Genomic DNA, 14,913 nt, shown 5'->3' on the forward strand with positions numbered 1-14,913 from the left:
CATTCCCTCTTCCCAGGCATTGTGGGATGAATTAAGGTCTGGGATGGGCCCGGATATTGCCTTTGCCCCAGGGGCCATAGCTCATGCCCGTCCTGTGGTTTCCGTGACTCCAGACCACTCGGCCCTGAGTGCGGCGAGGACCCTGTTCGTGGATGTGGAGGGGCGCGGTCCCGAGACCATGGACGTGAAGGAGAGGAAGCCGTACCGTTCGCTGACCCGGCGCCGCGACGCCGAGCGCCGCTACACCAGCTCGTCGGCAGACAGCGAGGAGGGCAAGGCTCCGCAGAAGTCCTACAGCTCCAGTGAGACGCTGAAGGCCTACGACCAGGACGCCCGCCTGGCCTACGGCAGCCGCGTCAAGGACCTGGTGCCGCAGGAGGCCGAGGAGTACTGCCGCGCAGGTGAGGGGGGCCAGGGTGGGCATTGGGGCAGGTGTGCACCCGGTCACAGGAAAGGCGAGCGGGGGCGCCGCTGCTGTTTAGACCCCCAGATCTGGTCAAAACCTGACCTGTAGTTCATTCTTAGTTCATTCACTGTCATGCGCACCCGCATCCCCAACATAAGGAGGTGGTTTGGAGCTGGGCTTGGGTTGAGACTGCCTGGGGTCAAGGTCAGAGCTGCCACTGGCTCTCCTCTAAGCCTCAGCCCTCCTTTGTCGGATGAGCATGATTAGTCTCCCCACTGCATTGAACTGGTTGGACTAATGAGATGATGAGACCATGTGCTGTAAGTGGTAAGCATGCTAGCACCGAGTGCCAACTAAGTCTTAGTTTTTAAGCTGTTATTTGTTCATATGTTTATTAATTCAATAAAGCATTTCTTAGCACCTGCTTTGTGTCCAGCACTGTCCCGACCTTGAGAGGAAGATGCTCCTGAGGGAGACTGAAAGACTTAGCAATGTGGGGACCATCCTGGAACCTGACCCTCTCTCTGCCACTTACTGCATACAGTACTCACCGTCTATCCATCCGACTCCTGAACACCTTTTAAATCCACCCCTCTTCTCCACCCCCTTTGCCCCTGTCCCAGTTCACGTCTCTCTGGGAGGGCTGACCACAGCCCCCTTCACCCAGAGCGTCCCTGTTGGGCCATTCTCTGCATTGCAGCTAGCGTGACGTCGGCAGTGCCTCCCCATTGCCGGTAACCTGAGCTCCTTAACCAGCTGTAAGAAGGCTTCCCCCAAATCCATACGCCCCCACCCATGCTTCAGCCCCACTGAACTCATTGTTCTCACACCTGCCGTGATGTTTGCTCCCCTCCTCGGTGCCTCAGGGATTCCTGGCTTCCTGCCTGCAGAGCCCTGAGCCCTCTTGATGCCTCACAGGCCACAACGAACCCCCGACAGTGCGGGCAGCCCTCCCGATTCCTACCGGCCCACCGCTCTTCCACAGACAGGGTTACCTGGGCACTGTGCTGTTCAATATGTAAACATTTTGACATTGTTGTTTAATCCTTAAAACAGCCCTGTTTGCTCAAGATCACAGAGGTAAGAGGAGCTGGTCAAGCACACACCCCTGCAGCCTGACAGCCCACGTGGCCTCTCCTGCAAGCCTGAACCCACATGAAACCTGACTGATTAGCAAGGCTGTCTCTCACGCTTGAAAAATGAGGGGTCTTCAGCTCTTTCCCAGCTGTGGTATGAGCTCAAACTCTGGCATCAGGCAGATCTGGGTTTGAATTCTGGCTCTGCCATTTTTCTGGCCCTCAGCTTCCTCACCTGTGCAATGGGATGACAGCGGTGCCTCCTAAGAGTGGTGTGGTCACAAGGATTAATGAAGGTTAATGATGATAAAGCAATCTTTATTGTAAAAGATAATAAATAAAGACCCAGTGCCTGGCACAAAGCAGATGCTTTCTACATGGGCCTACTGCTAATGTCCAACTCTGGGTCTCAGTGAGGGGAGGGGCCAAAAGGGTATCAAAGCTTCCCCTGGCTCCATGCTGGCCACCCTGACAGAGCTCAGCAGGCTCAGCAAGCCCTGACAGGCCAGCTTGGCCTGCGTTTCACCCTAGCACATGAGGCTGCAGAGAGGAGCCCCTTCTTGCCTTTATAAATAATAGTAAGTGTTCTTGTCCTCTCATAGGCAAGCATGAGCATTGCAGTTTACAAAGTGCTCTCTCCCGTGACCTCCCCAGATCCTCAAACAATCCTGGGAGGGTTCCAGGTCATAGATCATCACCCACATTTTAAAGACAAGAACACTGAGGCTCAGGTAATTTCACCCACCCAAGACTGCATGGCCAGATGTCAACCAATGTCCCAGGATCCTCAGGAAAGAGGCCAAAAAGACATAAACAGACCATGCGGCCCTCTCACATTTGGCGAAATAAATCTTCTAAACTCACACATCAGAGGGGCTGGACTGGCTCCTGGGGATCACTGAGACCTTAGAATCAGCCCTTACCTTGTTCTCCTCCAGTCCTGAGTCTGGCTGCTTAACAGGGTAAGCTATATGGAAATTGGTGCAGTCTGGGCTCTTCACTGCAAATCAATTTGATTTTTCACTCAGTGTAGCAGTCATTCTTCATATGTGACTGGCCTCCCTTGAGAGGGCCAGCCTGTTGGAGCCAGGAAGCGGTCTGAGGCAGGGGCAGGGGGCAGGACAGGGGTGGGGATAGGAGATCAGAAAGAGGCAAACAGGTCACGCAGACAGGGTAGGAGGCATACTGGGGGGACTTAGGCTTCAATTTGGAGTTTTATTCTCTTTAGAAAGAGAGCAGAAGAGGAGTGCAGACTGCAGTATGGCACTTAGGGGAGATATTAAAAATATGTAACATCTGGTCTGGCCCAGACCCTGGCCAATCAGAATGTCTGCTGGCCACTGAGCAGAGCCCAGAGGCCCTGCTGTGCAGGGCCTGCTAACATTAACTGCTTAGTAACTGATCTGGGGAGACTGGGGAGGGGGTGCTTGCCGGGAAGGGGCTGGAGTGGGCAGAGCGACGGCCAGGGCATTGGGTATGAGGCGGCTCAGGCAGCAGTTAGTCACCAACCAGCGTGGAACTATTTCATGACTTTAACCTCAAATTCAGGCTTTCCCAGCATGAGCCACCTGAGCATCAGGCATGGGCCACCCCCTGCCCACTGCCAGCCTCCGCCACTTCCCTTTCAGCTGCAGCCCAGAGTACTGCCAGTGTATCTGTCACTTTATTTCACTATTACTCTGTGCAGTGCAGAGACACCAGACACAGAGCTGATGAGGATACCTGGGGGACACAGGTTGTTTGGCTAGAGTGACGCTCAGGATGGTAAGAAGCCATCTCTGCCCGCTTCCCTCCCACCCCTCTGGCAGTTCCTTCAAAGCTCCACCATCTATCTGTTCTCTCTTCTTTCTCTTTTCTTCACATTCACTCTCATTGGAAACCTCTCCTCTGATCTAACCCCCCCAAATATCCACCCTCTACACTCCCAGAACACTCTCCATGATGTTTCTACCTTGAACCTTAACCCTCAGTCACTCTTTGGTTGTGTCTTACCCACTATTTTGTGGGCCCTGTAAAGTCAGTCACCATGCCCTGCCTGTTGCTGTATGGCAGTAAGGCCCCAGGGCCAGCTTGAATTGGTTTAAATGTGGGTATAACCTGATTACATAAGTCCACTTCCCAGATCGGTGGTTTAATTGGAATATGACCCTCCATGCCTTTGCCCACTCTCTCCTCCTCATGACTTGTGGGGATGTTAGAAATATGGGAGAAGCTCTCCCTGAACAGACCTTGAATTAACATTCAGGAGTAACGTGGAGGCCGTGTTTCCGATGGAAGTCAACATTCCCTTTTCTCTTAGCGGTCCCCGAGTGTACTCTCCTTACCTACATCCCTCTGGCCTCCAGCCTGACATCACCAGGCCTTCCCGAGCCCTCCAGAGACCTCTCAGTGGCCCAGCTTTGCCTGTGTGCTTGGCTACCTGGGTTCCTCCAAAGGCAGGTGGCTCCTGTCGTGGTACAGCCCTGCCTGCTGTGCAGCGGCAGAAGGCGGAGCCCGTCTCCCTACATGAGGCCCTTTCCTCTGCCAGCCACCAACCATCTTCACTGTGGAGCTTCAGGTCCCAGGAGAGCCATCTGCAGCTCACTGACTGGGCTTCTGCCCTGCTCCTGCGTGCTGCTGCTTGGCAATCCTCTCTGGGCTGGAAGAGGAGACCTGAGGCCCTCCGTTCAATTTAACAGACATTTATGGAGCCCCTCCCGAGTCCCAGATTTTGTCCTAGACAGAGGGATTTAGCAGTGAGCAAGACCTGGTCCCTGCCCCTACACAGGCCCCTTCCAGTACAGGAGTCAGGCCCTTCCTTCTCCTGTGCAGTGTGACTGGGGCATGCACTCTCAGAGGGAGCCCAGAGGAAGAAGCAATGACATCTGCATGGGATGAAGATATTAGGGGATATTTCACAGAGGTGGTGCCATATACATTGAGCCTTAAAGAATGTAGAGGATATAGGCTGATGGGGAAGGGGCAGAAGGAGCCATCAAGGCAGAGGAAAGGCATGTACACAGAACACCATAGGGAGCTCAAAGGACAACAGTCAGTCCTGGGTTAGGGGCCAGGCTTCTGCAGGGCAGACCCATCCTCAGTGCCCTAACCAGGTTCACCTACGTTTCCTCCCAGGCGCCAACTTTACCCTTCGTGAGCTGGGGCTGGGGGAGGTGACGCCTCCTCATGGGACCCTGTACCGGACAGACATTGGCCTCCCCCACTGCGGCTACTCCCTGGGGGCCAGCTCTGATGCCGACATGGAGGCTGATACCATGCTGTCCCCTGAGCACCCGGTACGCCTGTGGGGCCGGAGCACACGGTCGGGGCGTAGTTCCTGCCTGTCCAGCCGGGCCAACTCCAATCTCACACTCACCGACACGGAGCACGAGAACACCGAGACCGGTGAGTGGCCTGCTTGGCCTGTGCCAGGCGCCTGGGTTGTGGGACCAGGGTTTTCATTACCATATTGATTTTTTGCTCCATCGCTTGGGGCTCTGGTGAAGTTGGTGAAAAATTGCTTTGCTCTCAGTAGTCAAAAGTCAGAGCATCTTGCACATGAAATACCCACCCATTGGTAACATGCCAGAGATTGGGCTGCAGCTCTTTCCTTTCAGGTGGGGCTGCGAGGTGCCTAAAGAGTGGGATTGTTGCTTGCAAGGTGCCTGGGCATGAGGGAACAGTGGTAACAAGTCCCCACAGCTTGTCCTCTGTCGAATCAGCCGGGCCAGTCCTGCCTGAATCCAGCCCCCAGGTGCTCCACAATCCTGGGCAACAGCCACAGGTGCTGCCCGCCCCAGTGTCTCATGTTGATGAGAAGGTGGCTTCTGAAGGAAACTGTCCTGCTGGGGTAACTTAGAACTTGAGGGTTTGCTGCAGCTTTCCCATGATCTCATCTGCAGACCGGGGGATGCTCTGGCTCTGGGCTCTGTATCCACCCTCATCCACGCCATCCCTTCTTCCAGGGCCCGAGGGCTGCTGTGGGAGAGGTGACAGCTAGTGCACATACCTCCTTTGCACATGGAAAAAAGCATCCTGGTTTCAGATTTTGCCTCTGTACCATCAGGACCCTGTTGGCAGATTGTGAGGGCTCTGCAGAGGGCTGCTCGTGACCATCTCCCCTTCTCTGGCGCTTTGTGCCCAGCCAGACTCTGGGCAGCTTTGTGGACCCAGGTCAGCGTTGAGGTTCTGCTGGAGCCTGGCAGCAAACACTCAGGGAAGGTGGCAGAGACCAGAGACAGCCCATCTGCCCGGAAGAGGGCTTATGTTTCTCAGGAGCCCAGTGAGGGGTCTGTGGGCACCTCCACATCAGCCGTGGGAAGGGCAGTCTGAATGAGAAGGGGAACAACCAAACCAGATACCCATCCCCACTACTGGCATCCAGCTCCAATGCAAGATCCTAATGCTTCCTGCCCAGGGTTCCCCAGCATCAGGGCAGGGGCCGGGTCAGAGGTGGAGGCAGGGGCAGGTTAGCCTCTGACAAGGATGCTCCAGCTGGGTTATGCACAATGCAGTCCCAGATTTGGGCTCAGGCAGAAGATAGTAAGGTCAGGGTCAGGTGTGAAGTTTATCTCCTTAGAGCCAGGTGCCACAGAGTTCCAAACGTCCATCCCACCACCCCTCCCAGAGAACACAGGTGTGTGCCTAGGAGCCTGTGCACCTGTGTGAGGGGGAGGGGAACAGCAGTTCCCAGATCAGGGTTTGGCGCTGTCACCTTCTGCTGACCCCCAGCCAGCCCTGTGAGAGGGCCAGTGACCTCAGCACCCAAAGGAGATAGCTCTCTGCAGTGGGGAGCCATCCACCCTCCCTCATCCACCTTCCCACCGAGGCCAGGCCAAGCCAGCAGCCCCTCCTCTGGCCCCCGCCCCACCACCCCCATGCACTGATCCAGAGCACCAAATTCAAATTCATGTGCAAGGTCTGTAGAGAAAATGGAGTCTCTGATTGGGAGGCAAGAAGTCTCAGTTCCATCACTGACCTGGGGTGTGGCATTGAACAAGTTAGATCCTTTCTCAGGATCTCAGTTTCCTCATCTATAAAAGAAGTAGTTCAAACAAAATCAGCATTTCCTGTATTCTGAGATTGTTAGTGCTTCTTAGATTGCAGTGGGGGACAGTGCTCTGTAGTCAAATAATGTAGGAAACACTGCATTAAATGCATTTAAACCTACTTCTTAACTGCAGAACTTCTCAGAGCCTTTAATATGTCAATGTGCATAGTAATGGACAAATTAGCAAGGAGGGATATATGCTATATTCCCCAAAAAGATCTGAGCATAGAACCCTTTATTCTCAAAGCATCAGATGGGTTTGATGTTCTAATGAACACTTTTTGGGAATAACTGAGCTGAAAGATATGCAGGCCCTTCTTGATCCAGGATTTTGTGATTGTAAGTGCTTACATTAAGATGAAAGTACCCAAGAGGAAAATGATAATAACATTAATAGTTAATAGCTGCTGATGATTATCAGACCCCCATGTGTTAAGTGGTTTAGTTATATGGTCTCTTTTATTCCCCCCTACAGCCCTCTGAGGTAGGCTTTATTATCCCCACCACACAGAATGAGGAAACTGCAGCACTGAGAGGTCAGGAAACCTACATAAGTCACACAGCGAGCAAGGTGGGATTTGAATTCAGGTCAATATGACTCCAAAATTTTTATTCTTGTAGTCCTAGTTATAGTGAATTTCCTCTGCAGCAAAATACTTGGGTTGTTTATTCTTTTGAAGGCTTCTTGCCATGGTGACAAATGATCATTTTTCCATAAAGTCATGACAGAGTGAGGTGCACACCGCCCACATTATTACATATTCCCCAAGAGCTGAGTTATAGCCGAATTAAGCCTCTGCTAGGTGATAATGACATAGTTGAGGAGCCTGAAGAGCTTCAGCCTTCGATAATGAGGACGGGGAAATGGCTGCCTGCTTCCTGGCTGTGCCACTCTCTCCGGATTGGCCATTTCCACACTGGCTGCCACTCTCTAAGCCTCCTGCACTCAGGGAAGATGTGCAGGTGGAAGAGGTGGGTGGGTTGAATCTAACAAAGACCCCCTGACCTGCATATCCCTTACAAGGGCTGAAATCCCCTAACCCAGACACCGCACAGGTGCCCATGTGCTTTTTCAGTTGCTGCTGCTGGGAAGTTATGTGAGCGCCTTGGTTATACTCAGGTGTGAGTGATGAGAGTGCAGCATGCTGACGGTGGGCCCGGCCCAGGAGTGGCTCCCGTTCCCCCATTGATGAGGTTCACAGGGCTCCTGCGGACACTGCTGGCTCCTCACTAACAGCTGAGGACCATGTCAGGTGTGGCTGGAGCCAGGCTGTATGCAGGAGTCTGGGTTCTTTCCCGGCTGGCTCTCCCTCTTCTCCCTGCCCTGTGCACACCCCTGTCTTCTCCTGCCCTCCGCTCTTCCTCTTACCATCATCCGCCTGGCCACCATTCTCCTTTTCTTTGATGGAAACTAGGATTTTACCATCAAAACAGGGCTCCATTCCACTAGACAGATAAGCCAACAATTCAAAGTTGCCACGTTTCAGGAGCAGAGGGACGCCTACCTGTGTCAAGCCTCGGAGTGCCTTTAATTCTCACCTCCATTTCCCAGATGGGAAAACTGAGGCTCTAAAAACATCAGGATTGTATAGCCAGTAAGCCAGTGTGTCTACAAAGCTTCATTTGAACTCAGATCGCTCTGACGCTACAGTCTGAGCCCTTTACCCACCTCCATTTGAGTCAGCGAAAGTGTGAGACTCTCATTTGAGGCTGCCAAAATTGTGTGACCAAGTTCTCAGATCCCTACCAGATGTGAAATGCAAAGCGTAAAGCCAAGCGACTTCCAGCCTCAGAAACATCGACTCTGCATCCATGCCCTGCTGTGCATTAGTCAATTGTGATTGTCAACAGTATTGACAGTGGTGGAGCGTTTGCTGAGATCACGGTGATGCTGCATGCAGCTGCCATCAATAATGACTTTTACGGGGTCCATTAAAACCAATTTCTGCCCCTGAAGGTTAATGTCAGCAGCTTTTATGTCACTGCTTAATACCCAAAATAAATACAGAATTGACTGGATAATGTAAACACAAATCTTCCTCCTCAGGGCTATGGGGCAGAGCCAGGCCTCGATCCTCTCCTGCCGAGTGAGACCAGCAGATTCGTGGGCAGCAGAGAAGAGCTGGCATCATGCCAGGCACACAGTTGGCATTCAATAATGCTTTTTAGAAAGCAAAGTCTGCAGTTTGAACTCCATTCCCAACCACTGGGTCAGACTACCAGTGTGTCTTTTGTAGATTCACGCTATAATTTGTTCTATAACTGTGCCAGTTTCTTTCTATACGCAAGCTATTATTATGGAAGTGAGAGTCTAGATACATAGCCAGGAAGGTGGAACTATGACAACTTTGTGGCCCTATCTAAATGGAAGTGTTGCCGGCAGTGCGCAGAAAGAACAGTGGTCCTGGGGTCTTGTGAGGAGGCCTGACCCCAAACCCTGGCCCTGCTAGGTCCCAGCTCTGAAACCTCAGACAAAAATCACCTGACCTCCCTGAGCTACAGCTTCCTCACTGCCCAGAAGACATACCAGTGGTTACCAGGGGCAGGGAGAGGAGGGAAGGAGGAGTTACTGTCTAATGGGGGCAGAGTTTCAGTTTGGGATGATGGAAAAGTTCCGGAGGTGGATGGTGGTGATGCACAGCAGTGTAAATGCACTTAATGCCACTGAGAAATGGTTAACAGGGGTATGTATGTTTTTCCACAATAATGTAAAAAATACAAAAACAGCATGCCATCTTCCTTCACTGAAGTGTTGCTGGGAGTTTGCAGTACAACATTTGTGAAGTCTCTGGTCTGTGTTGGTCCTTAATCTATGCCAGCTATTAATATGAATTTTTTAAAGAACTGTGAGATGACAGTAGAAAGAGCCATTTCTTCTGCCCTGAAGGTGCAAAGGCTCATTCCTTTGTCCCACTCACATTATGCACCTGGGATTGAAGGCCAAGTAGGATCTCACTGAGCACGAGAGCTGAGAGAGGCATTCCCAGTAGAAGCAATTGCACAAGTCAAGGCTTGGAAGTGTCAGGAGGCATGGTGGGTCTGGGGAGTAGTGAGAATGTACTCTGTGTTTTAATCCCAGAGGCGACTTGAGAAATTCACTTAGGAAGGAAGCAATGAAACAGAATCACAGTTACCCCAAAATAATCAAGCAGCCCGTGTGTCAAAAGGGAAATTACTGGTTAACCTAATTAGGCAGGCAAATTGCTTATTCAGAGTCAGAAGATGAGGTGAGCATCTTCAAAGCACAGTGAGAGAGAAGCTCATTACCAATTTAACTCAATTTATCCTCTACCCTCCCTGGCCCCATGCTCATGAGATTGGTTTTAAAAATCTATAAGAATATCTATCATAAATTCCCTAAGTGGCCAGAGCATTGCAGCTACCCAGCCATTGTACCCAAGGCTCCACTTCCAGGAGAGGAAGCCGGGCTCCCTCAGCTGGAGAAAGGATCAGAGGCCCTCATTAGACTACTCTTCTGCTTAGAGAGCCAGCCCACACTCCCTCCCAGGAACGCGGAGGTACCCAATGTTTTCAGGGAATTAGAGCCTCCGACTGGATATTGTTGTCCATGTTTTAAGGGCTATAAGGCCCTGAGTTCCAAAAAGGACTGGGAAGGGCCTAGTAAAGTCAGAGCATCTGAGAATCTGGGAGCTCACAGGGACCTCAGAGAAGATAAGTCCACTGGTTCTTAACCTTTCCCTGTTTTCTAGCCAAGGAAACTGAGATTCAGAGAGATTAGGTGACTTGCTGCAGGTTGCACAGCTAGTAAATGGCAGGGCCAGGGTTTGAGCCCAGATCTGCTTTGCTCCATTATCTTTCTTGACTGTTGTACTGTACAGTTTGTTCTGCTTTATAGAAACATATTTTCATTAGCTCAACACATACAATATATATAATCTGGGAGATGATTCTAGCTATTTTCAAAACATAAGCTTCTTTGTCAGTATTAGAAACATCCAGAAAAAAGCTGAATCCATAATCTGATAGAGCTGATTAGGAGCTAGAGATCATAAGAGAGCACCCTCAAATTGTGACATGCTGGCGAAAAGACATTTCAAGTAAGGATTATAGAGGTTTGAGAGAAAAATTCCAACCAGAAGGTATCTGAGAAGGTTTTATGGAAAAAGTGCCAGTCCTGGGCTCTGAGGGGTAGGCAGGACATTAGCAAGTAAAGAGGGGGCAGGAGGAGCATTCTCTGTAGACAGAGGCATGGAGGTGGACAGGTACAGGGTGTGTCCCATGACCCTGGAACATAGGTGTGTGACTGGGACTATGCGGGCAGAGTGCTGAGAAGCAAGGTGGGAGAGGTTGGGGATCGTCTGTTTGTTGAGCACCTGCCATGTGCCAGGTACTATTTTAGGCACTGGGGTTCCAGCATGATCAAAACAGACAAACAGCCCACTCATCAGTGGGGAGACAGGTGACAAGTTTAAAAACTAAGTTATATGGAATGTTTTAAGATGATAAATAAGTGTTACGCAAAAAGGAATAAGGAATGTCAGGGTGGGAGAGGGGCTACAGGTCTAAATACGGCGGCCAGAGAAGGCTTCCCTGGGATGACATGTGAGCCAGGCGAGGGAGCAAGCAGTAAGGATGTGTGGAGGAAAGTGATCCTGGCAGAAGGAAGGACAGCTTCAAGAGCTTTGAGGCAGGAGTGTGTCTGGCTTGTTTGAAAAGCAGCACGGAGGCCACTGTGACTGGAGTCAGGTAGGAGGTCAAAGAGGTGACGAAGGGTAGGGCCACGTGAGGCCATTGCACTGGGAGCCGCAGGGGCTTCTGAGTTGAGGACTGACAGGGTCTTACACTTGGAGAGCATCCTTCTGGAAGCTGTGTTCGGAGTAGACCCTAGTGGGCTACATCAACACAAGAGGCTGTTGCAGTAATCCAGGTGAGAAGATGGGGGCTCAGGCCAGGAGGAGGCATGGAGGCAGTGAGATGGGGATCCGTATGGGTGAAGGGAACGAGCTGCTAGGCTCTACCCCAGGGCCCTGTCAGCAGCGAGGGAGACCTCAGCACTCAGGGTCTGTGACCAGAGTGGGCTCCCAGTCCTATAAGGGCGGGCACACCTCTGATGCTTCTCCTGGCCTCACAGCTCCTCTGGCCCAGTCGCAGGGTGCTATAGCTCTGGCCCGTTCCATGCCACATCCCTCACTGTCTCTCATAGTTCTTGGCCTGCCTGCTCCTCACGCCGCCCTCCATCCTCCTGGCCATCTCAGCTTCTGACCATGCTGCCTGACTTCCACTCCCAGCCTCACCTTACCTCCCATATGAGACTCTCAGCACCACCTTTTTTTGTTATAATCTTGGCTTCCCTTTGGCCATAATTCCAGCCCTTCCTTCTGCTCAACTGACTCAAAATGCCTCAGTGAAGTCTGACCTGGGGCTTCCTCTCCATAGCACCATGTCTGCTGGAATTTGCCTATGATCTGACAGCCAGGATCTGACAGTCAGTAACATTGTTCCTGAGGATTCCTTTGAAAAGGACTTTAAGAAGTCTTGGGCCAATTTCAATGTACCCCATATCCACATGCCACGGGCAAGTTCTGTTGTTCTCCCTGGTGGGCAGTACATGCTAACACAAGAGCAGACTGCTTCTGGACTGGGAGGAGGAAGAGACTGGAGATTCAAAGCTCTGCTAAATAAATACAGATTGCATTCCTGAATCTAGATCCAGACCTGCTGAATGTGCAGAGAGGGGCAGCAGTTTTGCTTTCAGTTTGTTTCAGTTTCAGTGGAGGCAGTGATGTGCACAGTGACAGGCTTCCTACAAAAAGCATTTGCAACGCATTTATTCCCATCAGAAAGCTCAGCTCTGTCCAGGGAGTATGACTCCTGGACCTGTTGCAAGTTCATCTAACCCAGGATGATTTTAGGGAAAACAGGAGTAACCGCTGGTGGGAAAAGAGCTTCCTGCCCACAGGAGTTCCAGCACCAGGGTGTGTGGAGTCCAGGGATGAGTCTGGTTTCAGTTTTAGGCTGTCACCAGTCCCAGTGTGACCTCGAGCAAGTTATAGCCCCTTTCTGGGCATTAGTTTCCCCGTCAGCCAAATGGGGCCATTGGAGTCTTGACAGCAAGAGAATTCAGAAGGAGACTGGCTTCTTCCAACCCACAATCCTCTCCACAAATTTATTCTCACATTGATTAACCCAGGCAGGTTGACCGCAATACAGAAATGAGTTTGTCTTTGTCTCTGGGTCGGAGGAAAGCATGTGGAGTGAAGAGAGGAAGGGCTCCTCGGAGTTCACAGGGTCTGATACATGACACGTAGTGCAGAGGGTGAGAGTGATTCCCCAGAGGGTCCCTGGAGCCAGGCTTAGTGCAAACCCTACAGAATACCTCACTAGGGAAAAGGTCTCAGGGAAGACCAGACCCTCCACCCAACTTCCCAAAGTGACAGGCCCAGGTTCCTCTGGTGGCAGGGAGCAAGAAAGGTGAAGAAAAGGGGCATTAAACTGGCAGTCAGAAGCCTTGGGTCTCACCCCAGGCTGCGTGGACTGTTTTGGAAGTAGTGAGAGGTTCATTATGGCTGAGCCTGTGGGGATTAAGAACAGATGAGACCAGTGAGGAAAGCTGGGCTCCATCACAACAGATGACAGGTTGGAACTGCTGGTGGAAGCCTTCAGTCTTACTCCTGAGGGTCACAAAGAACCGCAGAAAAGGTTTGAGCAGAGACAGGTCAAAGGAGGCACGTATCTTCCCTGATTCAAGGGTGGACATCATCCTTTAAGATAGAATTCGATTTTTGCATTTTATGGGTCATGAATAGTGCCTGGCACATAGGAACTATGGAAAAAATTGTGTCCTTTCCTAGATTCATATGTTGAAGTTGTAATCCCCAGTGTGATGGTGTTTGGAAGTAGGGCTTTCAGGAGGTACTTAAGTTTAGATGAGGTCATGAGGGTGGGGCCCTCATCATGGAATTAGTGCCTTTATGGGAGGAAGGTTGAGGCTTTGCATTCTCCACACATACACGGAGGAAAATCCACATGAGCACAGAGCCAGAAAACAGCCACCCACAAGTCACAGAGAGAGAGTACTCCCCCGAACCCAACCATGCTGACACCCTATAGAAGTGTAAGGGAACAGATTTCTGTGATTTGAGCCACCCTGGCTGTGGTATTTTGTTACAGCTGACCAAGACAGGTCCCAAGGCTTAAGTACCTCCCCAGACATGAAGTAACAGAGCTGTCGGAACCCAAAGCTCTCACCCTGGCCACACTGCCTCATGGAGACACAAATGCACAACTATTTGAGTGAGAGACTACTGATGCTTTTGTGGGTTAAAAAGTTCCAATATGCGAGACTGTCCCCTCCAAAGGCACTTAGGAACTCACACCTGTAAGTACAGACCCTGGAGCCAGAGTGGCCAAGTTCAAACCCCAGCTCTTTCACTAATTTCACTTTGCATTACAAAAGGCAAATTTGTTCATCTCTACATGCCTCAGTTTCTCACCTGTAAAGTGGGAATCATTCCACCATCTACTTCAAGGTGTGGTTATAACAAATGAGTTCGCAGAGGCAAAGCATTTAGAATAGTGCCTGGCACATAGGAACCGCCATATAAGCATAGTCTATTTTTATTAATTATATTGCGTTTTGTGACTTCCAAAGTGTTTTCACATTTTGTTTAATGTTTGCAACAACCTTTGTAGTAGATATCCATCTCATCGTTTGCAAGTTCTCTGAGATTACACGGCTGGAGAGTAGTGGAGATGATATTTAACCCCACCTCCCTCTGACCCACACCCACGCATTGATGTCCATAACTGTGTGTCTGGCAGCTGGTCAGACTGATTCTTTCTGCCAAAGATGACTCCCCAGTGACCAGGGCCAAGTGTGGAAAGATTCCAGCAAGCCTGATTTTCCTCAGGCCCATTTCTGCTGGTCGGCTCTGAGAAGGATCTCAGCCCAAATTATCTTTTCGGAAAGGAACTTCCTTTCAAATAAAGAGCCAAACAAACCCTTTATGCTCCAAATACTGAAAAGGACTTTTCTTTCCACTACCGCTCAGCAGCCCGGCTCCTAAGTGAGTGTGCTGTGCTCGGCTTTGCGGGACCTGAACTACAAAGCAAACGGCTTTCCCAAATGTACCTCCAAGAAGGAAATAATGGTATGGAACAAGCCAGGTTTGAAGGGCTGTATCAACAAAGGGAAAATGTTTGCCATTCTGACTGCTTGTGAAGATGGAAGAGGAAGGAGAGAGGAGCCACTGTGGGTGTGAAGTGGGCTGTGAAAATGCCGAGGAGGCTCTTCACAAAGGACCCAGATGGGCTAAGTGAGAAGTCAGACAGCCCATTAGAAGTGAGGCACCTTGGGCATCTCTCCCACCCTGCAGCCTCATTTGGTAACAAAAAGAGAGAAGCTGCTTAAGCCCAAAGGATTTACCCTTTCTACCTGCCTC

General features: G+C 50.9%; 1 protein-coding gene across 10 annotated transcripts in view; it reads left to right on the forward strand.

The window, feature by feature from the left end:
- Positions 1 to 14,913, forward strand: part of TENM4 (teneurin transmembrane protein 4) — a 711,224-nt gene that overhangs the window by 351,990 nt on the left and 344,321 nt on the right. For all 10 annotated transcript variants that reach the window (XM_073215955.1, XM_073215950.1, XM_073215952.1 and 7 more), the window contains 2 exons: positions 114 to 401; positions 4,597 to 4,866. In XM_073215955.1, coding sequence (XP_073072056.1) covers positions 179 to 401; positions 4,597 to 4,866 — 493 coding nt within the window. In that variant the 5' untranslated portion in view covers positions 114 to 178. The remainder of the gene's footprint in view (positions 1 to 113; positions 402 to 4,596; positions 4,867 to 14,913) is intronic.

The sequence above is a fragment of the Manis javanica genome, chromosome 11 (assembly GCF_040802235.1).
Source record: "Manis javanica isolate MJ-LG chromosome 11, MJ_LKY, whole genome shotgun sequence".
NCBI classification, from domain to species: Eukaryota; Metazoa; Chordata; class Mammalia; order Pholidota; family Manidae; genus Manis; species Manis javanica.